General features: G+C 41.8%; 1 protein-coding gene across 4 annotated transcripts in view; it reads right to left on the bottom strand.

Moving 5' to 3' along the window:
• Positions 1-26,048, bottom strand: part of LOC122080644 (protein VASCULAR ASSOCIATED DEATH 1, chloroplastic-like) — an 81,628-nt gene that overhangs the window by 18,105 nt on the left and 37,475 nt on the right. For 2 of the 4 annotated variants that reach the window (XR_006140856.1, XM_042647447.1), the window contains exons 9-13: positions 18,218-18,258; positions 17,978-18,065; positions 17,716-17,802; positions 17,534-17,588; positions 11,709-11,775 (exon numbers count right to left, since the gene is read on the bottom strand). Coding sequence is in view for 3 of the 4 variants with exons in the window: in XM_042647447.1 (XP_042503381.1) it covers positions 11,709-11,775; positions 17,534-17,588; positions 17,716-17,802; positions 17,978-18,065; positions 18,218-18,258 (338 nt within the window). In the remaining variant the exon portion in view is untranslated. The remainder of the gene's footprint in view (positions 1-11,708; positions 11,776-17,533; positions 17,589-17,715; positions 17,803-17,977; positions 18,066-18,217; positions 18,259-26,048) is intronic. The other 2 variants (XM_042647446.1, XM_042647445.1) reach the window with 1 other exon arrangement.

Genomic DNA, 26,048 nt, shown 5'->3' with positions numbered 1-26,048 from the left:
AACTAAATACCCCCTAGCCGATGGGCCCAATGGGCCCTTATTTCTAATTAATGACTTAGCCACTCAAGTGGTCTTAGTGGGGGTCGATTGGGCCTTCTTGGCTGGACCCTTCTTCCTCTCATATCTTTTTCCATAATGTACATCTACATCAGCTCCCCCCTTCTTAGAATTATTCAACTCCGATGAATGAGTAAGGGACATGTAGTACTCATAGAGATCTGTCAAGACGTTGAAAGTCGTCAGCATGGATCTAAGTACAATCTTCTCGTGGTCGTCCTTTCCACTTGATGAGTAAGGAATGGTACCCTTTGCCCCCATGAACTTTGGTGAACTTGTTGTCGAGAACATCTTCAATGACATCATCTTTGGGGTTTTCTTCCTCTAGGGTGTGTTCAATGTCACCTTCGTCAGAATGGTGTCCCATATATATCGTCAAATCAGCTACATTGACGACATTGTTGATCTTCATAGTAGGAGGTAGCTCTAGCATGTAAGCATTAGAGCCAATGTCCTTCAAGACCTTATAGGGACCCATGTTTTGAGGATGGAGCTTGTGCACTGTACCAGGAGGAAACCTCTCAGGTGGAATTTGAAACCATTACCATATCACCAGGCTAAAATTCCACGTAGCAGCGATGACGATAATCAGTTACTTGGTATCCGTCATTGCTAACAGCAATGCGACGACAAACATCAGCATGTACCTCCGTGATGTGTCTAAGGAACTCATCGTCTTCCACACTAATACGAGCCTGAGGTGGCAATGGTACCAAGTCAACCGGTCGTTGTGGCTGCAGTCCAAGAACAATCTCAAATGGCATAAGACCTATAGTGCAGTTGACAGAACTGTTATAGGCAAGTTCAGCAATGTCCAATAAAGATGGCTACGTCTTTTCATAGTCACGGACTAGACATCGAAGTAAGTTGCCAAGACTTCTATTCACCACTTCGGTCTGTCCGTCTATCTGATGATGGATTGTTGTGGAGAACTTGAGTTTAGTATTTGTTTTAAACCATAGGGTCTTCCAGAAGTAGCTCATGAACTTGACATCCCCATCTGAAACAATTGTCTGTGGTAAACCATGTATTCGCACTACCTCTTTGAAAAAGAGTTTGGCCAAGTGACTTGCATTAAAGTCTTCTTGCACGGGATAATATGTGCCATCTAAGAGAAACGATCAACTACCACAAATATGGAATCATACCTTTCCTGTGTAGGTGGTAAGCCTAGGACAAAGTCCATGCTTCTGTCTTGCCAAGGTGTGTGTGGAACGGGCAGCGGCGTGTACAGTCCCGCATTCTTCTTTTCTCCTTTAGCAAGTTGACAAGTGTGGCATCTTTGTATCACATGCTAAACATCCTTTAAAAGTTGAGGCAAAAAGTATAAGTCTTTCATCATGGAGTATGTCTTGTCCTTGCCAAAGTGTCCACCCATTCCTCCTCCATGTAGCTCGCGAATCAAGTGATGTCTCAAAGAGGTGTTTGGGATGCAGAGGTGAGTGCCCTTGAAAAGATACCCATCATGTATAGCAAATTTGTCATCCCATTCTCCTCCTTGTAGGCTGTTGAATAATTCTGAAAAATCAGCATTATTAATGTACTCTTTGATTTGTTCCACACCTGCACTTTGTACTGTGAAGGTATTCATCATCATCATCACCTTTCGACTAAGTGCATCAGCCACTTGATTCTCTTTTCCAGCTTTGTACTTGAGAGCAAATGCGTATCCTTGCAAATATAAGATCCACTTAGTGTGCCGATCACTAATGGTCTTTTGTGAGTGTAGGTATTTGAGTGCTTCATGGTCCGAACAAATGTATGAACTCTTTGCCAATTAAGTAGTGCCGCCAGTACTTGAGAATTTGAACAACGGCATAGAGTTCTAGGTCATAAGTAGAGTACCTTCTTTTTGCATCATTCAACTTTTCACTATAGAAAGCAATCGGATGGCCCTCTTGCATAAGCACTCCTCCTATCCCAACATGAGATGTGTCAGTAGCCACTTCAAATATAAGATCAAACTTGGATAGCCTAAGCACTGGTGCTTCTGTCATTTTTTTGTTTGATCAAGTTGAAAGCTTTAGTGGCTGCCAGAGTCCATTGAAATGGAACTTTTCCCCCTTTTGTACACTCCGTAATTGGGGCTACGATGGCGCTGAAATTCCTGATGAAACGTCGATAAAATGAGGCAAGACCATGAAAGCTACGAACCTCGGTCAAGATCTTGGGAATAGGCCAATCAACTACACTTTTTACCTTCTCCAGATCAGGCTCTATGCCTTGTGAAGACACAAAGCCAAGGAAGATAACCTTGGGCATCATAAAGGAACACTTCTTCAAATCGATGTACAGCTCTTCTGCCCGTAGTACTCTCAAAACACGTCTCAAATGCTCCAAGTGTTCATTTTGTGCTTTGCTGTATATTAGTATGTCATCAAAGTATACTACAAGAAAATTTGCTAATGAAGGGTCGTAGTACATGTGTCATCACCCTCATGAAAGTGCTAGGTGCATTAGTGAGACTAAAAGGCATATCCTTCCACTTATACAAGCCTTCCTTTGTTTTAAAGGTTGTTTTCCATTCATCCCCTGAATGGATTCAAATTTGATGGTAGCCACTTTGTAAATCAATCTTTGAGAAGATGGAGGCTCCTGTCAACATGTCAAGCATATCATCCAAACAAGGAATAGGAAATCTGTACTTTACCGTGATTTTATTAATAGCACAGCTGTCAATGCACATACGCAATGATCCGTCTTTGTTTGGTGTCAATAGGGTTGGTACTACACATGGACTCATGCTCTCAATCAAGAACCCTTTCTTTAACAAATCATCCACTTGTCTCTTGAGCTCGGCATGCTCTGTAGGACTGAGACGGTAAGTGGGTAGATTAGGGAGTACTGACCCAGGCACAAGGTCAGTGGCATGCTGAATATCCCTCATAGGTGGTAGTTCATCAGACAACTCCTCTGACACCAAATCTGAAAAATCAGCAAGTAATTGTTTGATTTGTAAGGGATGCTTTACCTCTTTCACTGGTTCAGTAGCCTTAGCAACAAGAGCTATGATTAGTTTGGTTTCTTCATTAGTGGCTAAGGATTCTCTATGGGGCAGCACACATAGTTTGTTGTGCAAAGTGTTCCTGCTGAAATTTTCTTTGAATAGTGGCTTCTTTTGTTCAGTGATTGTTTTAAAAGAGGTTTTTGCAACATTCTTTAAGACATGTTGTCTTCTTAGTTAGGTAGCCCTTAACTTATCTTTTACCTGACGTATCTTGAGTGGATTTAGAATGAATGGCTTACCTTTGTGATCGAAAATACATTGGTTCTTAGTACCTCCCACTAGCACATTGTTGTCATACAACCAAGGCCTTCCAAGTAGTACATCAGTGAGGACCATGGGAAAGACATCACACCACACACTTTCTTCATAATCTAAAACTTTCAATGGGACAGAACACCATTTAGTTACAGCTATGGTGTTGTTGTCTATAAGGGATACCTTGTACGGTTGTGGATGGGGTTCAGTCTTAAGCTTTTCGTCAATGACAAAGGCTTGAGATACCACATTCACACAACTTCCACTGTCCACAATCACTTGAGCTTTGTGAGGTGCACTAGACATTAAGGTGTAAAAGATATTGTTCCTCCTCCAGTCTTCACCCTTAGTTTTAGCCAATAGGATTCTTACAAACTCATCTTCCAATTCATCCTCCTCACCTTCAACTGCAACATTAATAGTCCAATCATCATCTTGAGGTTCATGGATTTGTAAATCTGGGTTGGATTCGATGGCACTGATGACGGAGTTGGATCATCCATGCTTAGGGCAGAATTTTTCCGTGTCCAGTTCTTCCACAACTGTAGCATGTCATAGGTCCATTCTCCTTCCCCCTATTGAAGCCTTTCCCTTATCATGTGTATCTTGTGGAGCTCGGGTCGGGTATCCAGTGGGTTTGGTTGGTACATATGGCTTTTTGTTGTCAGTTGGTTGATTATACCTTCTGGAGGCTGATTTGATCAGATCCTCTGCTTCTAGTGATTTGTCAAAACAAGTGTTTAAAGAGGGTATCTCGATCACCCCAAGCTTCTCATGAATATAGTGCCTCAACCCCAGTTTGACACGGAAAATGAGCAGTTCTTCATCTTCTTTGTGGGCACCGGTTCATGAAAGCAGTTCATTAAAACGATCAATATAATCTCCTACTGTCATAGTACCTTGCCTGAGAGTATTTAGCATGTCGTAGAGTCGACGTCGGTAGGTTGGTGGTAAGAACCTATCGTTGAGGATAAATTTCAAGTCTTCCCAATTGTGAGGCATCTGACAACTGGCTCAAAACAGCTCCAATGGGGTTGCAACTTGGATCGAGTGTAGGTCCTATTGTGGCAACAAAAACCTAAAAAGCTGAACTGATTCTGATGGCTGGTTGAAGAGATCCACAGAATCTTGATTTCAGCCATTGGAGAGAGAAAACTGAGAAGATTCTTCAAGACCAGCAACTGATTGACTTGAGCAGCTTCAAGAAGAGAATTGATTGATCCTTTAGGACCCTGTAGCAACACCCAGCAGTAGTACTTCAATCAGATTTCAGAAGGCCCTTCAGAGAGAGATCGTAGGTCTCAAAAACCCAGGTTCCAAGTCTGTTCGATTCTGGTTTCTGAGATTTAATGGCCATAACTGATATGATAACAGTAGTAACAGTATACAGAAAAGAAGAGATGATCAAATGTGAGAAAGAAGATGCAAAACACAAGAGAGAGTAGGGGAGGAGTGGCTGTCTCGGCCAGGGCTTCTCACCCACAACTTTCTCAGTTGTTCTAAAGCAAATATCTGCAACTTTTCTTTATTCAAATCTGAAAATTAGGGTTACATAAGCTCCTCTATATATAAAGGGCAGGACCTTCCTAATTACAATCATACTAAGACTAAGAATCAACCTATGTGGAAAATATAGTCCTAAGACAATTTAGAATGGACATACCACTAAATTAAATCGATAGGCCCAATGGGCTTCTACTTAATTAAACAAAAAAAAAACTAATTAAATACCCCCTAGCCGATGGGCCCAATGGGCCCTTATTTCTAATTAATGACTTAGCCACTCAAGTGGTCTAAGTGGGGGTATTTTGGGCCTTCTTGGCTGGACCCTTCTTCCTCTTATATCTTCTTCCATAATGTGCATCTACATCAATGATTGGCCATTATTTCAGTTGGACATCAAGAATGCATCTTTATATGGTGATTTGCATAAGGAGGTGTATATGGAGCAACCTTCTGGTTATGTTTCTCAAGGGGAAAATAGTGGCCGAATATGTCGTTTACACAAGGCCATCTATGGACTTAAGCAGTCCCCTCAGGAAATTTGACAAATTCAGAGCTAATAAAGCAAATTGTGGTTTTTCTCAATGCTAGTTTGACTCCTTTGTCTTCGTTCGTCTCAGAGGTAATAAATAAATAAATTGGTTATCTAAGTGGTTTATGTGATTAGATGCAAGAAGGGGATCAATTTATCTCAAAGAAAGTATGTGTTGGATCTTCTATCTGATAATAGTATGCTTGCATCCAGGCCTGTAGATGTCCCTATGGATCTCCACAAAAAAATTGGTGTTAGTGATGGTGAACTTCTCCAAGATGTGCATCAATACAGGAGTTTGGTTGGCAAGTTGATATATCTCACGGTCACACGACCTGACATATCTTATGTTGTTGGAGTCCTTAGTCAGTTCATGCAGTCTTCTCAAAAAGCACATTGGGATGCGGCTATTTGCGTTCTTCCGTATTTAAAGGGCTGATCTATTGCCCTAATCGGCATATGGAGCTGGTTGCCTTCTCCGATGCTGATTAGGCTAGCTCTGCTAGTGATCATAGGTCCACTACAAGTTATTGTACCTTTGTTAGAGATAATCTGGTTGCATGGCGAAGTAAGAAGCAGACTACCATTGCCTAGTTTAGTGCTGAAGCATAATACAGATTAGTTCCAACATCCCAAGGATTCAAAGAGTTTCTTGATTCTTCTTTAGTCGGAACTGTGATATTAAGAGATTTTGCCCAGTTTATATTAAGGAGTTGTACTTCATCTCATTTTCTCATCAATAAAGTTTGTAATTTATAACCCCCCCCTCGCAAAGGAGAAAAAAAAGCGTATTCTATCAATACTTATGTTACAATCCCAGATTGCTATAACCAAACCTAGTAAACCTGAAAATAGAGAAGAAGAAAAGAAAGCGAGAGAGAGAAGAGAGGAGGAGAAATCGATGGTAGCCTCAGAAGTTGAGAGCAACCTGCGATCTGTCCAATATGGCTGATCGTAGGTCTCTCTGTGAATATATATTAAAAATATAGAGGAAAATTACAATCATAGCCCCCAAACATACAACCACAACCCTAAAGGAGCAAAGAAGGACCGATAGGACAAGTATGCCCCTATCGGTCCTGTCCAAATAGCATTAATCCCAATAAGGGATTAGCGCTGTTCTGAAACAGCAACAACATCACCACTCCCCCTCAAGCTAGAGCATACACATCACCCATGCTCAGCTTGATACAACCATTGCGAAAACTAGGAGTAAACAAAGACTTAGTAAACATGTCAGCTAACTAATCCGTTGAAGGAACAAACAGAGTCTCAATCAGCTTCTTCAGAATAACATCACGAACAAAATGGTAGTCCACTTCTATGTGTTTGGTCCTCTCATAGAAGACCGGATTACTAGCAATGTAAACTGAAGCTTGGTTGTCACAATACATCTTTATTAGCTTGGTCACTGGAAATCACAACTCCAAGAGTAACGACCATAGCCACATCAACTCAGCAGTGGTATGAGCCATAGCTCTGTACTCTGCTTCTACACTGGACCGGGCAATAGCAGTCTGCTTCTTGGTAAGCCACGTAATAAGATTACCTCCAACAAATGCGTAGTATCCAGTAGTAGATCTTCGATCACTAGCAGAGCCAGCCCAATCAGCATCAGAATACCCCACTAGTTCCATATGCCGATTAGGACGATAAATCAACCCTTTTCCAGGGGCACCTTTTAGATAACGAAGAACACGGACAACAGCATCCCAATGTGCTTTCTAAGGGGACTGTATAAACTGACTAAGAACTTCAACAGCATAGGAAATGTCAGGACAAGTCACAATGAGGTAAATCAACTTGCCAATCAAGCTCCTGTACTGATGCACATCCTGGAGGGGTTCACCATCATCCACACCAAACTTTTGGTGAGGGTCCATAGGAATATCAACGGGTCTGGATGCAAGCATCCCAGTATCAGATAGAAGATCCACCACATACTTCCTTTGAGACAGACTGATCCTTTTCTTGCAACGGATTACCTCAATCCTAAGGAAATAATGAAGTTGGCCTAGATCCTTTGTCTAAAAATGGTGCTAGAGATGATCCTTTACTTCAGAAATTCCTACCTCTTCATTATCAGTCAGAATAATATCATCAACATATACTACCAAAACAACCAGCTTATCACCTCTGCGGCGAACAAACACAGAATGATCAGAATAATACTGAGAAAAACCACAAGTAACTATAGTAGCACTGAACTTGTCAAACCATGCCCGAGGAGACTGTTTAAGCCCATAGATAGCCTTGTGTAAGCGACACACACGACCTGTACTCTCCCCCTGAGCAACATACCCAGGAGGTTGCTCCATTTATACCTCTTCCTGGAGATCACTATACAAGAAGGCATTCTTGATGTCCAACTAAAATAAAGGCCAATCAAAGTTGATAGTAAGAGAAATAAGAAGACGAACAGAATTCAGTCTAGCAACCGGGGAGATCTTAAAGAAATCAACATCATTATGTTTGAGTATATTCCTTAGCAACCAGACGGACCTTCAACGCTCAACAGAGCCATCAGAATGATACTTAATAGTGTACACCCAACGACACTTCACCAAATCCTTACAAGGAGGTAAATCTACTGGACTCCAGGTACCACGACTCAAGAGAGCATCTATTTCTACATCCATGGCAGCCTTCCATCCAGGGATACGTAGGGCCTCATTATGGGTACGGAGAATAGGGTTAGTGGAAAGAGATAGGGCAAGACCATGGATGGGAGAGGGAAGATGAGATAAAGACAAAGCTATCAATAGGGTACACAACCATAGATTTTTTAGTGAAAGAACGTGTACTTTTCCTGTGCGCAATTGATAAGTCATCAGGTGGAGGAGGAAGAGGAGCTTCACCAAAAGAAGGCGGCAATGGAAGGAGTGAAGCATCTGGAGCAATTACCTCGCCACTTGGCTATCCAATCTTCTTCCTGCGCTAATAAACCTGTAGAGGAGGGGAGTCACTGGCACTAGGAGCATTAGGGAAGGGTAGAAGTGAGGGTATCGGTGGAGGAGATGGAGAAGACCACTCTATACTAGACGAGGACACTGGAGGAGGGTAGAATGACGTACCTTCAAAGGTCACATCGGCACTGACAAAGTTCCTATGTGTAGTAGGGTCATAACACTTATACCCTTTTTTAGTATGAGAATAACCTAAAAAAATACATTTAGTAGATCTAGGAGACAACTTATCAACTTGCATGTGCAAATTATGGACAAAACACACACACCCAAACGAGGAATTGGAAAACTCGATAAATTAGGAAACATAACAGAGAAGGGAGATTTTTCTGACAAAACAGTTGATGGCATGCGGTTAATCAAATGACATGCAGTTAAGACTCCATGACACAAAAAATGCTTCAGAACATGCATATAAAACATAATAGCTCGGGCAACCTCAAGGAGATGCCGATTCTTGCACTCTGCTACCCCATTTTGTTGTGGAGTATAGGCACAACTAGTTTGATGTATCATCCCATGTGTATCACAAAAATCAGAAATATTAGTTTGAGCATATTCTAAAGCATTATCAGGATGAAAAATTTTAATGGGATGCCCAACTGAGTCTTTATTTCATTATAGAACTTTTCAAATACATGTAGAAATTCAGATCTGTCCTTTAACATGAACAACCATGTAAGGCGAGAATGATCATCCACAAAAGTCACAAAATACCGAAACCCAAATCTATTACTAACTCTGCAAAGGCCTCATACATCAGAATGGACTAAAGAAAGTAAAGACGGACTACGAAACACTGAGCCAGAAGGGAATGACACACGATGATGTTTCCCCAGCTCACAGGCTCACACTCTAACCTAGGGACAGATTTAAACCTAGGAAATAAAAGTTGTAACCTAGAAAGCGACAAATGACCTAAACGACAATGCCATTGGAAGGGAGTAACGTCTCCAACAGCCGTAACAACAGCAGAGGATGTAGGATAGCCGCTGTTGAGGTAATATAACACATTTTTTTCACGCCCTCCACCAATCGTCTTCCTCGTGTGAAGATCCTGTAAGACACAGTAAGAAGGAAAAAATCTTACTGAGCAATTTAACGAACTGGTTAATTGACTCACAGAGATAAGACTTAATAGAAATTGAGGAACATGTAAGACAGAGGATAAGTTTATGGATGGAGTAGGTGAAATAGAATCAAGACCTGGAACCGGTGTTGAAGCACCATTAGCAAGGATCACAGAATTAGAACTGGAACTAGTAGAAAAGTTCTTAAAAAGTGATAACTTACCAGTCATATACTCATATGGGCAGAAGCACCTGAATCAATGATCCAGGGAGTAGATGTAGTAGTAAGAAGGCTGAGGTACCTGTGCGGGCTAGGGTAGCAGAGGATGTAAACGCATCATTGGATGTATTAGAGGATGCCTCAAGGGTGTGCAAGCGCCAGAGCAACTGAATGATGTCATCGCGTATACCTGTGGAGGAATCTCCTGAAGAAGGTGTTGGTTTAGTGTCAACTGGAGCCACTGTGTCAGTACCGTCATCCGACACTGCATGATTGGCTAACTGGGTTGCCCACTCTGGCTTGCCATGCTTTGCCCAGCAAGTCTCAATAGTATGGTTGGGCTTCCCACAGTACGTGCACTACCGAGTTGCACGATCAGATGGCTATCCACTAGAATCTCGACCAGCCGACCCACGACCACAACCGCGACCACGTCCACGGTTGGCATGGAAGGCAGAATTGTCTTTGGAAGAATGATCAGCTTTATTTGAAGAAGTAATTCATTGCAATCGCGAGTAGGTATCATTCACGGTAGGCACAGTATCTCCTGCAAGTAAGTGACCCTTCACTGCCTTCAAATCATAGTTCAGACCAGCCAGGAATTTGGAAACAAAGAACTCATTGCGCTGAGCCTTCAAATTATCAATATCAGTTGCCAATGGTTAAAAGACATTGAGTTCTTCAACCATTCCTCCTGAATGTACTATAATACTCTGAAAGTGGCTTGTCAGACTGGCGAAACTGAAACAGTTTCTCATAAATATCATAGATACATGTTATGTTCTTCTCCTGAGAGTATGTCTCCTTCAAGTCATTCCACACTCCCTTTGTAGTAGAATGAAACATAACATTGGTGGCGACATCTGGTTCCATAACCAAATTAAGATTAATGCATTCTCTTTCATCCATTGATTATAACCAATGTCAAATTCTTTGGGAGGATCAGAGGTGGTGTAATCAAGCTTATCCTTGGCCATGAGATAAACCTTCACCGACTGAGCCCACAGAATGTAGTTCGAACTCCCCTTAAGCTTGATAGAAGTAATCTGGACATTCACATTGTCCGAGGTAGAAGAGGTAGTAGTAGGGGTAGTAGTTTTGATCTCAGCCATGAGAATCAAATACGGTGAGCAGCAAGAGTCGTATAGACACCAAATAATAGTCTCACACCAATCAGATCTTAAAACCAGCAGCAGAGAGCAATCGGACACCACAAATCACAAAAAAAATATTTAGGCGATAGGGGCAGCTGTTGGGGTTGAGTCGACCTTGATGGGAGCACCAAAAACAACTTAAAAAAAAAATAGTAGAGAGGTAGATAGGGCAGCAGGCAGCAGCGACTTCAAAGGTCAGCAGTGTAGAAGTGCGAACATAGGGCAGCAGTGACAAAAAACCCAAATATATGGGCAGCGGCCATAAAGAATCGCAAACGGAGGCGTCAGCGACAAAAAACAATATTAATTCATGTAGTAGTGGAAGAAAAGCCTGATTTTCTTTACATCATCATAACCAGGCCAAACAATCACAGTAGATGCAGCAAAGGGTGGCTGCGCACCAGAGAGGAATAGCGCAAGGCGGAAATCAGCAGAGAATGCTGACCTAAAAAAATCGATTTGATTACAGAAGCTCTGATACCATGTTACAATCCCAGATTCCTGTAACCAAACCTAGTAAACCTGAAAAGAGAGAAGAAGAGAAAGAGAGAGAGAGAAGAGAGGAGGAGAAATCGATGGTAGCCTCAGAAGTTGAAAGCAACCTGTAATCTGTCCAATATGGATGATCGCAGGTCTCTCTATGAATATATATTAAAAACATAGAGGAAAATTACAATCATAGCCCCCAAACATACAACCACAACCCTAAAGGAGCAAAGAAGGACCGATAGGACAAGTATGCCCCTATCGGTCCTGTCCAGAGGGATTAGCGCTGTTCTGAAACAGCGACAACATCAACTTATACATGCATAAAATTGATGGTTAAGTGGAACATAAAATTATCTAATTAAATGAAAAATGTTTGAATTGCTAAAAATTTAAATGGCAAGTAAAATATTTTTTAATATAGAATTATTATATTATTTAGGCTAAAGATGTGATACCTCAACACGGAAACAATCCCCAAAAGGTGCATCATTGATTTCCTGCGAAGTCTCGACAACCAAATGACTGGCATAAATGAAAGTAAAAATAATGAAAGGTTAACCATTACCATCAACTTATAAAACAATGAAACCTCAGGGAAAAAATATAGGCCACACTATTAACAATGAGACATCTTTCAATAGATAAAAGATCACAATCTCACAAAATTAACATATGCAGAAATGAAGATAATCAAGTAAAACTAAAAACCAAAGGAGCTTCTTAAATTCTAGACATAAAATTACTTTAGGACTTCGAATGTACCTGCTTTTACCCAATGGGTTGCATTATCATTTAAAAAGGAATTAGAGAATGCATGTGCTTGGTGCACACTCTTGGATATGGTTTTCAATTATTAGTCTAAAAATTTCCACATTGACTACTAATTCAATTGTCAATCTAAAAATTTGCGGGACTGCTACAACAAAAACTCAGCCCTATGGCCCCTATCCCAACTAAATGGGGTGTGCCACATGGATCTTTCATCTCAGTTGACCACCAAACTTGGATCGAGTGGCCCTCCTAGAATCAGGAACAAACCCCCCAAAGAGGTGGCTGGTTAGGGTTAAGGGGGTGGAGTTCTAGCCTTGGTTGATCCAACCTCAAAACCCTGATACCTTAAGATCGAACTGCTGAAGTTTGGCTGCTCTTTATCTTTGTGGGTAGCTGATCTTCTAGGCTTTAATAGGTCTTCTAAAAAAATCACTCACTCACTCACTCACTCACAGCAATAGGAAATAAAAGAGAAAACAAAGAAAAGAATACTTGAGCTTCAAGCAAAAAAAGCAGGGACCTCAAGCCCTCGCAAAGTCAACGGAGCGGTAAGATTGGTTTCAACTACCATATGGGCACGGTTGAGCACCGAGTCTTTAGAAATGGACTGCCTATTGTGTAGGGGAAGGATGTCGTCAATGCTTATTGCTCATGATGAACCCGCCGCCACATAAAGTCATTTTTTAGCTCAGACAGAAGTTCGCGGACTGCTAAAGGAAACTAACCAAGCCAAGCGCCTTTCAAAGCGATCTGGTAGGAAAATTCATAGGGCTTCTCATAAATATTCAGTCAGGTCATCATTGAACGGTTGCCCCAGCCAGCAGTGATCCAAATCCTCATCAACGATGATTCAAAAGAATCACTAGAGGGGTAGAGGAGGATGGAAGAGAATAATAGGAATGAGTATCTCACCCCTCAAGTTTAGGTATCATCACACCCCTTTGGGTTAGCCATCTCACCTCTCAACAATAGTTGTTAAGCCAACAGTTTTACTCAATAATATCATTAATCAAAATCTAACTATTATAATGGATGGTGCCTCCTTTTATAGACTTACAAAACTGAAATCTAAAATAGGAAAACTAAGAGCTGTAAATAAACTTGCTAACTTGAACTCTAACTTGCTAATCAAGTAGGAGTAATTTAGAAACTAAAACTAAACTCCAAAAAGGAATCTAGCCTAACTGTAGACAGGAAACTACTTGACTAACCAAAAAAGGAAATTAAATTGAACACAAATTAGAAACTAATCCTAGTGTAGTTTGATGGTTGTTGTAGCCCTTCTTCTTGAATCTTCTTTCTTCCACAATAAGGGACAGCTGATTACTTCTAGACATAGTTTTTAAGGCGGTAAGGCGACGGAGGCGTTTGAGGGTCTTTCGGAGTGCCTTAGCTATAAGGCGGGCATAAAGCGTCGACTTATTGACTAAAGCATTCTTGTGTAATTTTTTTATAAAACCAATCTATTTGGCTCAAATCCTAATTGAATCCTATTACTCATATGTTAAATAAATATTAAAGATTCATATTCATACCAATATAAGATATTCATCAAGAAAACAAATCAATAAAGTGAATAAACTAAATTCATCTTCATCAATCATCAATCATCAATCGTCATAACATATTAACATATAATATAAATACATAATTATGAAACAAAATTATAAATATAAAGAAAAGAAGACGTAAAAAGTACAAATATTTATTAAACTTACCTCTATGATGCAAAAATGAGTGCCTAAGCCCTAAGGTCATCCCCTATATTTCTACTCCTGTCAAAGAAGAATGAAGCTCACCGCTGCCGGAGCAAACTCACCACTGCCGGAGCAAAATGGTCGCCTAGATCAATGGTTCTTCCTTGTTCTTTGATTTTTTCTCAAAGCCCTTTCTTAAAACCCTTGACAAAATCCAAACCCTGTTTGTGAATCGTGTTTTTGTTTTGTTTGTTTTGGTAATTTTTTGCGGAGTAAAGCTGATCCCATACATCTCAAGTGTTAACAAAATCATACACCTACCAATAAACAATCTATATTTGGAATCTTCATCAAGTAATTTTAAAATGTGTTTAAAAAAAAAAAAAACCCCATAAGGCGCCACTTCACGTAAGGCGGAGCACTGCCTTACCATCTCTAGACCACATCAGCACCAAGGCGTTGGTAAGGCGACGCCTTAGCAGCGCTTTAAAAACTATGCTTCTAGAAGATCTTCATTAAACAAAATCTGTAGGAGTTACTGTTTATGTGAACACTGTTTTCCAGCTCTTCTTTTGGTATGGTTACATGGGGCCAAGTAGGAAAGCTTTTGGAGGATCCTTTTGAAGACTAAACTTGGAGACCAAGAACTGCTTATCAATGGGGGAGATGGATTGCTGCTGAGTGGACCTGAAGTGTCAAAATTGGTAACCAAATATTTGCCCAAATCTGGGCTGAGAAGCTGCTGCTCGATGGGGTTGGAATGTCCTAGCTGAACGAAATTTGGGCTTAGTTCGATGGGGCTAGCAGCCCCTTCCTTGTGCAAGCCTGATCTACGTCAAACTCTTTTATTTCCTTCAATCTGAATCAGACCACTCCTTCATACTATAGCATCCAAAGGCCTCTGTTGATAATGGGCATGCCACCTCAAATGGCTTTCTTGAAGTTTATCATGTATCAGAGCTTCTCTTGAATCAACTTTAATATGATCATTCTTTACTTTATCCCACCTAGTTTTACCACTTATCCATCTCAACATCCTCATCTCTACTACACTGGGTTTATCTACATGATGCTTCTTAACTGCCCATCATTGCGTGTCATGCATCATATTAGGATTGTCCTATAAAATTTTCTTTCAAGTTTTAAAGGAATACACCGATCACACAACACTCCGGACGCACCTCGCCACTTCATCTATCCTATTTTGCTGGCCTTCTCTGGGAAAAAATTGCCCAAATTAAAATTTTCTTCTTATCAAGAAAAAAAAAAGTAAAATAAATTTTCTACTCTTATTATTTGGGAGTGGGGAGACAATTTTTTCTTTTCTTTTCTAGAAAAAAAAAAAAGTCGAAGTTTAATGAAGTCACTTTATTCTCTGAAATAGAAAAAATAAAAATAAAAATAAAAATAAAAAATCTTGCACTTTAATACTAGTACTACGCCACCCAGGTCCCTAGCTAGTGTCTGTCTTCACTACCGTTGAACACCAATCTAACCTATCCAACCCCTCCCTCTAAGAACAAGCAGCAGCCAACCGCCAACAACCACTAATCAACCGGCAAAAAACAGGAACAAGCAAGGTGAATGGCCAAGGGTGCCTGATGCACAACTAGGATTTTCAAACGACAAGGACACTTGATGCAGATAAACACAGAATTGGAATTATTTTGATGGAAATAAGCCTTGGGTTATGTTCTATAGGTCCAACAAGTTTCTCTTTGTAATAGACCACTTTAATGGGCCTAAAATATGGGTAGAAGGTAGGAACACAGGAATTACTTTCTTAGTTTAGAGGTTGTTTTATTTCATTATTTTATTGTTTATCTCTTTACTTGTAAAGGTTGGATAGTCTTGTCTGAATAGAAATGTTCATCCTAGTTTGGATAAAGTTTCAGTCATGTCGGACACCTATTCAAACTAATTAGGTAAGGAGGAGTTTCAGTCATGTGGGACACCAATTCCTCCATTGGATAGAGTTTCCTACTTCCTTCTTTCCTATTTCAATTCCTATATAAGCATTGCAAGTCCTCATAAGCTCCATTTGCTAGTTGAATAAAGTTGGCTTTTGCCTCCATAAGTTCTGTGAGATCCACAATAGTGCTATGTGATGCAGTGCAAACCTTGGTGAGAAACTAAGGTCAGGACTAACGGGATTTCAGTCTAGTTCCAAGTGATATGCTTGGTTCAGTCTTTCTTCCATTCTTCTTCAACCATATCCATCATCAACCAGGCCAGTACTAATTTTTTTTGTTCAATTTCTTTCACTTTATAGTTACTGGATTTTCTGTTTTTTATTGAAGACATCTACGTTCTGAAATCTGATTTCAAACCTAGCAACCGGATTCTGTTTTAATCATACCAATCTGATCTTTATGTCAGATCATAAAAGTCCTACCACCTTGATTCTTAAGGCCATCAGGTTTTGGTTACTTTTTTTTTTTTTTTTTCATCACTGTTTTCAACTCTTGAATGAGAATGTTCTGTTGCTTAAAGTGAGTTGTGCAACCGCTGTTCTTCATCTGTTTACTTCTGTATGCTGTTATGAAATCAGTCCATATTTTGCAATTGGTTCTTGGTTTTACAACAGTCCTAATCCAACTGGGATTCATCTATAACTTTAAATCTGACCGTTAAATTGGGTTCCAGATTCTAAAATTCTGTTTTCTTGATAGAATTGAGTATTCCTTTAAATTCTGCAGTGCATCTAATATTCTGATCTTTGTTTACTAGTCATTCTTTAATTTTGGTCACTTCTACTACACTGTGATGCCGGTTTTCAACTTAGTTTCTGGACCTAATCTATTAGGCTTCTAGAAATCCATCAGAACTGAATCACGATTCCGATGGCAACATCAACGAGTGGCCGTTGCAAAAAACTGAGCCTGCAACTACAGCCAGCACCAGACATCACCACCCTCCATGGCAGCTGCTTGTCACGGCCTTAGACTATTCTAAGCAACCGCACCGGCATTTAGCACTCTCACTAGCACTAAGTCAGCCTTACTATGCTTCTTAAGGAACTTGGGAAGAGAAATAGCGAACACTAGAGAATTTGAGTGAAAGAACTTTGTATTGCACTAGAGAGCTTTAAGTACAATGCTTGAATGCTCATTTGCTTGGTGCCTTGGCCGAATGGGGCCACCTCTATTTATAGGCACCCCAAGTTACAAAGAATGCCTAGAATTTGTACAAATGTCACACATTCATGATTAAAAACTTTCTAGTCATAGGGACTAAGTTTCCCACCTCCTTAGGGGAGGATTCTAGTATCTTAGAGATCTCTAGAAATCTCCCTCTTTCTTAGTTACACAAACTTCTCTAGAACTTTCTTGGTTTCTAGAGTTTGCTTGACCCAATGGACTATATCAATGGGCTTGAAGCTTGGCCTGTGGGCCTTTATTGGGCGGATTGTGACATGCTGCTGCTTTACCTCTCCCTCCCCACCTTCCAGGCTTGTTCCCTTGACCCTGCAAGGTGCATTATCGCTGGCTCACCATCATCACCACTATAATGACTGCGAGGCTAACCCACTGATACTGGCAGCAAGTATAGAATCTCGCATTTGAGCTCCCTACCGCCTACTTTTTCAGGGCATATTCAACTTTAAAATATTATAGCAAACAATCCAGTTTGTAGAATGAAATTATTCCAGGCCCAAGATGGAAATCTTAACAGATAGCCAAAGCAGACCCCTCTCTCAGGGGTTGGTACTGCCTTTTCCATGACAAGTGAAGCCATTAACTCTACTACGAAGTCACATATAAAATGCCCTCCCTTTTAAAATAATTAGCAAAGAGAGAAATATTACAAACCTGTCTTTGTAGAGGTGAAATTTCTGGAGCTCCTGGCAGTTACCATATCTTGCCCCTTAAACGCAATGTAGAAAAATTAAAGTATTACTGGTATAACTCAAGCCAGTGAAAAAACTAGATAAAATGAACTATATATATGACACGGCAGATCGTTATGAAATGACATGAGTTCACTCCCATACCAAGATAAAATTTGATCGGGTGCTGAAATGCCAAATCACGAACATGTCCAAATTGTTCATGTTCAAACCATGAAGTGCACCTAAATGCTGAATACGAAAAGATTTATGAGCATAATTAAAAAAATGTATAGTAGTAAGGAAGAACAGTTGTGGCTAATGCAACAGTTTGGCCAAAAGGCAACGGGCAGTCAGTTGCAATGTATAAAACCTCAACAAAATGCACAATTGGTATGATATAAAGCTAAGGATTACAATGGTCTACCTTTGTCTCCACATTTTCTATGAAACAACTCAATAAACTCAGCAGCATCATCTGAGAAGAAAATATTGAAGAACTCCTCTACCTGAAGCTGTTGACCATGTATTAATAATTTAAATTCAATCTTTTTCGGTTAGTCTATATTAAATAAGAAAAAAAAATTGACCAAGTGGAAGTGTGGAAATACTCCATGAATAGAACTGCAATCTACAAAATACCATACAGCAAAGAAGGTAACATTACCGGAAACTTTGATTCAGCAACCATTGTGTAATGTCCAGGTACTGGACACAGACAGGAAACAATTTAAGAGATGAAAGCATGCATTAGAAATACGGGAGTTGAAGTCAAAAGTTAATAAAGTAATAAAGTTATGAATATAGTGACTGGTAAGGGACGGAATAAATTCCAGTAATACACAAGTGCCAAGAGAAATTTATCGAGTGAAAACATCGAGATAAACATACGTTAATACATACAGAATACAAACAAATGCAAACATTAAATTAATTTCTGGTCACATTTAAATGGCTCACTTGACCATACCCAACCTTGAGTGGGTCCGTATGATATAACCAAGTTAGAGTGAACAACACAAGGTCATATAATTGTCATATATCTCCACTCGCAAAAGAGGGCTCGAGCCCAACCTAGACAACAGGAAGGGGGTGGGCAAGGCGGCAAGGCGGCAAGGCGGCAAGGCGGCAAAGAGGGAGGCAGCAGAGAGAGATCAGATCCATCAACGTCAAGGTTCTCGATATCCGAGAAACGATTGCTACCAGCGGTCACAAGCGACTTCGAAGTTCCAGCGGTCAAAGCACAGGGATTCCCAAAGGCATCCGCAACGGTCAACACTCCGGCAAGGGCCGACTGAGTTCAGGAATACTCTGGTTTCTGGTAGAGTTATTATTATTTTCTTTTTCTTTTTCTTTTTCTTTGAACGGTGAACTCAGCACCATTAGCGGCGGAGTAGCACTCGTCACTGGCAGGGGCTTGCAAACAATCAGAGGAGTGATTTTTTACATAGTGAGCAGTGGAGTGGCCGAAGCTTTTGCAAAGGGTGCACAATGGGGGCCGCCAGTCATATTTCACCTCTTGAATGAAGGAGTGGCCTTCACCATTGATAACAGTCACAGAGGAGGGAAGAACCTGGTATGCTTGGACCTCTACGCAGATTCTAGCAAAGGACAGCCTGTCCATAATCTTCGTTTGCTTGTCTGAGTAAACAGGCTTACCGATGATGGATCCGATCAAGCTCAAACCAATGGGGCACCAAAAGTGAAAAGGGAGATTGGGGAAGGCGACCCACAGGAAAATGGAAGAAAGCTCAGAGTGGCTGAAGGAGGTGTGTATTGATCCCACTGGCATAGAAAAATTGGCTTTTTCCCTACAAACCAGGGGCCACCGTCCAAGGCGAAGGACTCGTCCAAAGAGGAGGAGAAAACGAAAATGAAGGTTCCATTTTCAAGCACGAAGGTGGAGAGGGTTCCCAAAGGCTTCCAATGTTTCAGGGGAGAAGCTTTAACTAAGGGAAAAGGGGGGCAACTGCCAAGGAATAAGCTGACAACACAGTTGCTCCACCGAAGGATTTCAAAAGCCAGAAGTCCAGGCAGGCAGAGCCCAACAGGGATGGAGTTGAGAGAAGCAGGTGGATGGAAGGAAAGGGAGTGGCCGGTGGAGGGAGGGGGAGGCGGCGGGGGTGGAGCTGGCGACGGAGTTCTAGGGTCAGCTGAGAGGGGAGGGAGCAAGGGAAGGGGGAAGAGGCGGAAGGGTCAAGGTCGGAGCAGGAGGGGGGACCAACGACGGAGTCCACCGGAGGGGAAGAGGACATGGGTTAGTCAATCATGGAAAGGGGAGTAATTCTCACGAATCCGAATATAAGTGAGACCCAAACGCTTATTACTCCAAGTAAATACAAGACCCTGGGCTCCCAAATCAAAAAGGGAACAAGAGTCGACCATGTGCCTAAAACGAGCAATATCCCTTCCCCCTTTGCAATTTCCCCAGCCTTCTCCTTCCACTCCAAAAAGGAGTTAAAATCCCCAATACACATCCAGTCTTTAACCTCGATTGGATCAGCTAGATCAAAATGTCCCAAACTTTTTGGCAATGAGCTGCAATAGAGTCTCTATAAACACACGATAGATGGAATGGCTCAATACATGACGCCGATATCCAGCAGTCAATGATCCGATTATTAGAGTACCTCACATCCACAGAGTACGGGCCACACCAAAGAATTGCTAAATGCTAACCCACCTGCAGAACCAGTCGGGCTCACCGTACAGAAACCAGTCATCAGCTGACGTTGAAGCTTTGAAATTCTGATATTACTCGATCGGGTTTCCATAATGAAAATGATGTCCAAAGCTTCGCTTTTGGAGAGATTCTTGAGTGCTTGAACTATTAGGGGTCTCCCCAGTCCCCTGCAGTTCCAACTTAGGATCTTCATCTCTGCCCGTGGAACTGGCCACCAGCCTCCACGGGGTCCATCGATAAAAAATGCTCCACCACATCCTCGTTCTCCAACTGAACCGAGTGGGAAGAATTTGTAGGGCACCTCTTCTTAGTTTTATTTTTCATCCATACAAAGTCCACAGCCAGCCGTTGGTAAGCTTTTTTCGTTCCTCCCATATTCCGAGAAAACCTCCGCATAGTTCCATGGGTAATCGGGTTGGGAGGGATAGGGGAACTTTTGTGGATCAGCTCATCAAGGATCTGGACTTCAGTCTGGGTAGGAATGGTCGTGGTCTGGGGCAGTACAAGCTGGTTGGTGGGTGGGTTATGGTTGAGTGTGGATGGGTGGTATGGTCCATAAAGCAGGAGAGGTTAGGTCCTGGTCAACAACTTGTATACCAGAAAAATTTCATCAATCTGGGTCTGGGGAGAGGGTAAAGGTTCAGGAACAGTGACCATAGTTAGGTTATGTTGGGCCAAGTGGGAAAGATGCTTTGGCCCCATTAGGGCGGGTAACTGAGGGGAAGGTGTTAAGTTGGAATCTTGGCTTCTCGCTTTCTGGATGAAGACCTGGGCCAGGTGAGGAATAAGCAACTAGACCAAGTTGGAAACTTCAGAAGAGCTAGAAAAAATGGGGAAGGATGGAAAGGAGCTGTAATTGAAGGTCATTTGGAAGGTTATGGTGCTGAGATGTTTGTGTTTTGTTGGGTGGGTTATGAGGTGGGTGAGATATAGGGGCCAAGTCTGAGGGGTGCAAGAGTAGAGGCAGAGGCTGGTAGGCTCGTCTGTGGCATGCATAAGAGGAAGACGCCAAAGACGTTTGTATCACTTTTTGGCTGATGTCCACCTGTCCCTTTGCTGGCAGGACATGCTTTCTCACCACCGAATTTGCAGACAACGTGGTTGGCTGAGTGTCAGCAGCGGTCACCGGGGCTGGGAGGAACCGATTAGCTTCAGACGGGATTCTGTTCTGATCCGACGAAGTGTTCTTGTGACTCCAGTGGTACCTTGAACCTTCAACGTAGCGCAGTGAGGCTGCTCTTTACGCTAGCCGGGCATCCGGAGGGGATCCTCTGATAATAGGTCCAAACTTCCATAGTGCAGGGTTCCTCTCAATAAAGGGTGTAGCATTTGAGCTTTCGAAAAGTTTGGCAAATCAAGAAACCTCATGCCCCATGAGAACACAGTTATAGCAATACATAGGGAGGCACTCGTAACGAACAGCAACAATCAGTTCAGATCCAGAGCGTTTTCTAACCTGAATGATAGATTGCAAAGGGATGGTGATATTCAAAGAGATCCCACAATGGAGATAATGCACTCTGTTACCTGCTTGGGATCTTTGAATCACTGTAGCCATAAAGGGGGTGCCAAACCTTGCTGCAAGCTGGTGCCTGAAGGGAAGGATGATCAGTTCCTCAGGAATGTCGTGGAACTGTACCCAAAACTCAAAGTGAGTAAAAGAACAATTTACGTCCTCTCACCAGCGTTCAAGAACGATCAGGTTGCCTGAAACTGCCCACGGACCTTCACGAAGAACATTATGGAGGTCAAGAGGGTGCTCGAAGCGAAACAGGTATCTACTATGTTGGAGCAAGGAAACTTTCACTGGGAAATGGGGGTTTCGTGCCGACAATAATCCGTCCATAACCGCTGTCGTCGATGGGGTTTTCCAGGAAGAACAAAACCAACTAGAGCATTTTCACCCGTGACCTTGACTTCATCTTCGATATCTTCATCTACTAGCAGTGGATCCATCATCCCTGTTGTCTCTTCCGATCATTGAGTGGTAGGTAGGGTGAAGATGAAGAGGACGCCATAATGGTTGGGGTTAGCAGACAAGGGGGATTCACTCACGCGGAGGAGAAAGGAGTTTCACTCACGAGGAAGAGACAGGAGATTGTTATTGTTATGCTTCTTTAAGGTGGCCTGAGTTCTCATGCTTAAGGTACAATAAATATGCAATTAAATGATTTGTTTTGTAGATAGAAAGCAGTTTTCTTATTATAGTGTTGAACAGTAGTCAAGATCCAATAATTTTCATTCCTTTGAGAATAGGAGATGCTAACCACAATCAGCAATCATGCCTCTACCCCCCTCCCCAAAAAAAAAAAAAAAAAACAAAAAACAAAAAAACAAAGAGACAGCATAGGATTGACAATCAGTGCAAAAATGGGCAGGTTTTTGCAACACAATGCCGCATACACACACACCCAGACAAAAAGGTTGACACTGTAGAAAGGGCAGTCATGATATTTGTCCCAAACAAATCATACACTGATCACTTATTCTATTCTAGATAATATGAAACAACAAGCCGGGTATCTGTTCTACAGTTAATCCAAGCCCTATACTTAATAAAATGAGTCACACACTCCTATTGTCAAGATGCCTGGTGCATTCTATTCCCCACACCTCCTTTCCGCTTATTTCCTTCGCCAAAAGGCTCAAAATGTCAAAGTTGTTCTCAAAACTTGGAACTCTTCTACCTTTGGTAACATCTCCTTCTGTGTCTCCTCTTGCAGGGATAAGCTTCTCTCTATCCAATCTAGAATCCAATCTGATCTCCTAAATCTTGAGATGGAGGAAAGAGCGAAATCCTCCGATCTCTCTCTCCTCCTAGCTCAAGAAGAAAGCTTTCTCCGCCAGAAAGCTTGTATTAAATGGCTTGCTCTTGGGGATTCTAATTCTGCCTACTTTCATCGGTCCCTTAAGGCTAGGCACAATGCCAACACCATCCCCTTGCTCTTATCCTCCTCAGATGTTGAGCTTTCTTCCCCAGCGGACATCAAATCGGAAGTTGTTTCTCATTTCACTAGGATCTTTTCCCTGGCCTCCTCCCCTCCTCCCCTCATAACCTTCTCAATAAATTTTTCCCGGATGATCTCCTCCCCAGTCTCCACTCCATTCCTTCTGAGGATGAAATCCTCTCGGCCATCCTCTCCCATAAAGCTAATAGAGCCCTGGGCCCAGATGATTTCAATATGGGGTTCTTCTCCTCTTGCTGGCATATTATCCGTAAGGACCTCATCCTTGTTGTCCGGAGTTTTTTCCTTTGCCCCAACTAGATCAGTGGCATTAACCATACCTTTGTTTATCTCATCCCCAAGAAAGAATGTGTGAATTCCATGAATGACTTCAGACTTATTTCTCTCTGTAACCTTCTCTACAAATTCATTGCCAAAATCGTTGCTAATTGGATTCAGAAAGTCATTGACTCCCTTGTGAGCCCTAATCAGTCTGCTTTCATTGCTAGAAGTACTGTGGATAATATTATCCTCTGTTATGAGATTGAGGGGCTTTGATCGTAAATCGCACCCATCCGCTGCCCTTCTAAAAATTGACATTCACAAGGCTTTTTATACTATTAGCTGGGATTTTAGCTTTAAAGTCTTGCTCCACATGTCCTTCCCCCCTCCTTTGTCCACTAGATCCACTGTTGTATTTTCTACCCAAGGTTCTCTGCCCTGATCAATGGTAGCCAGGCTGGCTATTTTTCTTCTGCTCGGGGTATTAGGCAAAGTTGCCTTCTCTCCCCTTTTCTCTTCTCCCTTTCCCTGGAAGTCCTATCCCGTTCAATTCAATCCGCAACTAACCTGCATCTCATTTCTCCTATCCCCAAATGCAAATCTCTCTGTCTCAATCACCTGCAAAAATCTTGCTTTTGCAAATGATATCATGATTTTCTCCAAGGCTGACCCTCTTTCCATAGCCACTATCATGTCCTCTCTTCATTCCTTTGAAAATCTTTCTAGTCTCAGCATCAACCTCCACAAGTCAAATCTCTTCCTCTCGGGCGTCTCTGAGGAGACCCAGGCCCTTCTCCTTGGTATCACGAGGTTCTCCTGTGGATCCCTTCCTATCAGATACCTGGGTCTCCCTCTCATCTCCTACAGGCTCTCGGCTCATCATTGCTCCACCTTGCTTAACCTTATGAGGAAGAGGCTTCAGCTCTGGAAAGGTAAGCACTTGTCCTATGTTAGTCGTCTCACCCTCATTAGATTTGTCCTTCAGTCTATGTACCTCTATTGGTCGGGCATTTACGTCCTCCCTTCTTCCATCATCAAGTTCATCGAAGGGCTCCTCTGCACCTTCCTTTGGAAGGGCACCGACTTGGCCAAGTTCCTCCATCCTCTTGGCTGGGATAAGGTCTACCTTCCAAAATTCGAAGGAGTCTTGGGAATCAGAAGAATCAAAGAAGCCAACTCTATGGGAATTCTTACGCTCATCTGGAAAATTGTGTCTAGACAAAGAAGCATCTGGGTTGATTGGATCCATTCCTCCTTGCTTAACAATAACTCCCTTTGGACTATGCTCCCACCCCTTTTGATGCCTCCTGGATTTGGAGGAAAATCCTAAGTCTTAGACCTTTGGCCCTTAATGCCATTTCGTTCTCTATTGGCAATGGTCAATCGACTTCTCTTTGGCTGGATCCTTGGCACCCTTCTAGCATTCTTTCCTCTCTAGTCACTCCCAGGACTATCTACTCCTCTGGTCTTCCCAAATATACCCCTGTTTCCTCTATTGTTTCTCCCTTGGGCTGGTCCACCCTCCCTCTCCCCCCTTGCCAACCTTTGGTCTTCCCTTCCCCCCTCTCTCTCCTTAATGCAGGAGTAGATTACAAGTAACTAACTCCGCAGTTTATAACCCCAAACAATACAAATAGGAGCGAGAAACAAAGAAATAATACCATCAAATAAACCCTCAAGGATACAATACCCATATAGGAGCAAAACCAGCCCAAAACCTAACCCAATAGGAGAGGGAAAGACCTTCTATAGAGCTGGAGAGAGAAAGGTGCGGCCAGGTCTGTGGGAGTCCGATTGAGCTGTAATTTTGGTGTAGATAGTCCCTAGGGAGGGCACAAAAACCCCCAAATATGAAGGGCTTCTGACGACTGGTTATGGAGTTACGCACTTTCTTGATTTTCAGACCTAAGAGAGAGAATGTGAAGAATTCTGCAGGAACATCAACTTGTCTTCTTCAGATAACCTTCAAGAGAGGATTGATTGATCTTCTTAGAGTATAGAACCAGTCCTCCAAAGGATTTGTAGATCAGATCTCAAACTTGGGTAGCAATAAGGGTCATTGGCTTCAAGAACAAGAACTCTTTGGCTGGATGATTCTGATTTTGTATGCTTTAACAGGTCTAAACTTCTAATAACAATAAACAGAAAATAAAAATAGAAGAAGAAGAATCAATGGAGGATTGAGAAGGGTGAAAGAGAATAAAGGAATGGATATCTCACCCCTCAGGTTTTGGGTATCACACCCCTCAAAGGTTTAGGCATCTCACCTCTCAATAACAGTTTTTTTAGCTAAAGAGTAATCACTCAATAATTCATTCATTCAAATCTCCAATTATGAGTACATAGGCTCCTCTATTTATAGAGGGAAGAATAGCAATCAAACTACTTAGGAGCTAGTTTCCCAATAGGACTAGACACTCCTACTACAACTAGGAATTCAAAATAGGACTAGGACTTGACTTTATGACTCCAACATGGAGTAGGACTAACTAACTAATAGTCCATATAGGACTTTACCACCAACTAATGGCCTAATGGGCCTTTATTAAATTAAATAGCAACTAATTAAATTAATGAATAAAATCTCG

Source organism: Macadamia integrifolia, chromosome 6 (genome assembly GCF_013358625.1).
Source record: "Macadamia integrifolia cultivar HAES 741 chromosome 6, SCU_Mint_v3, whole genome shotgun sequence".
Taxonomy (NCBI): domain Eukaryota; kingdom Viridiplantae; phylum Streptophyta; class Magnoliopsida; order Proteales; family Proteaceae; genus Macadamia; species Macadamia integrifolia.
This window is presented reverse-complemented; position numbering and strand designations above follow the sequence as displayed.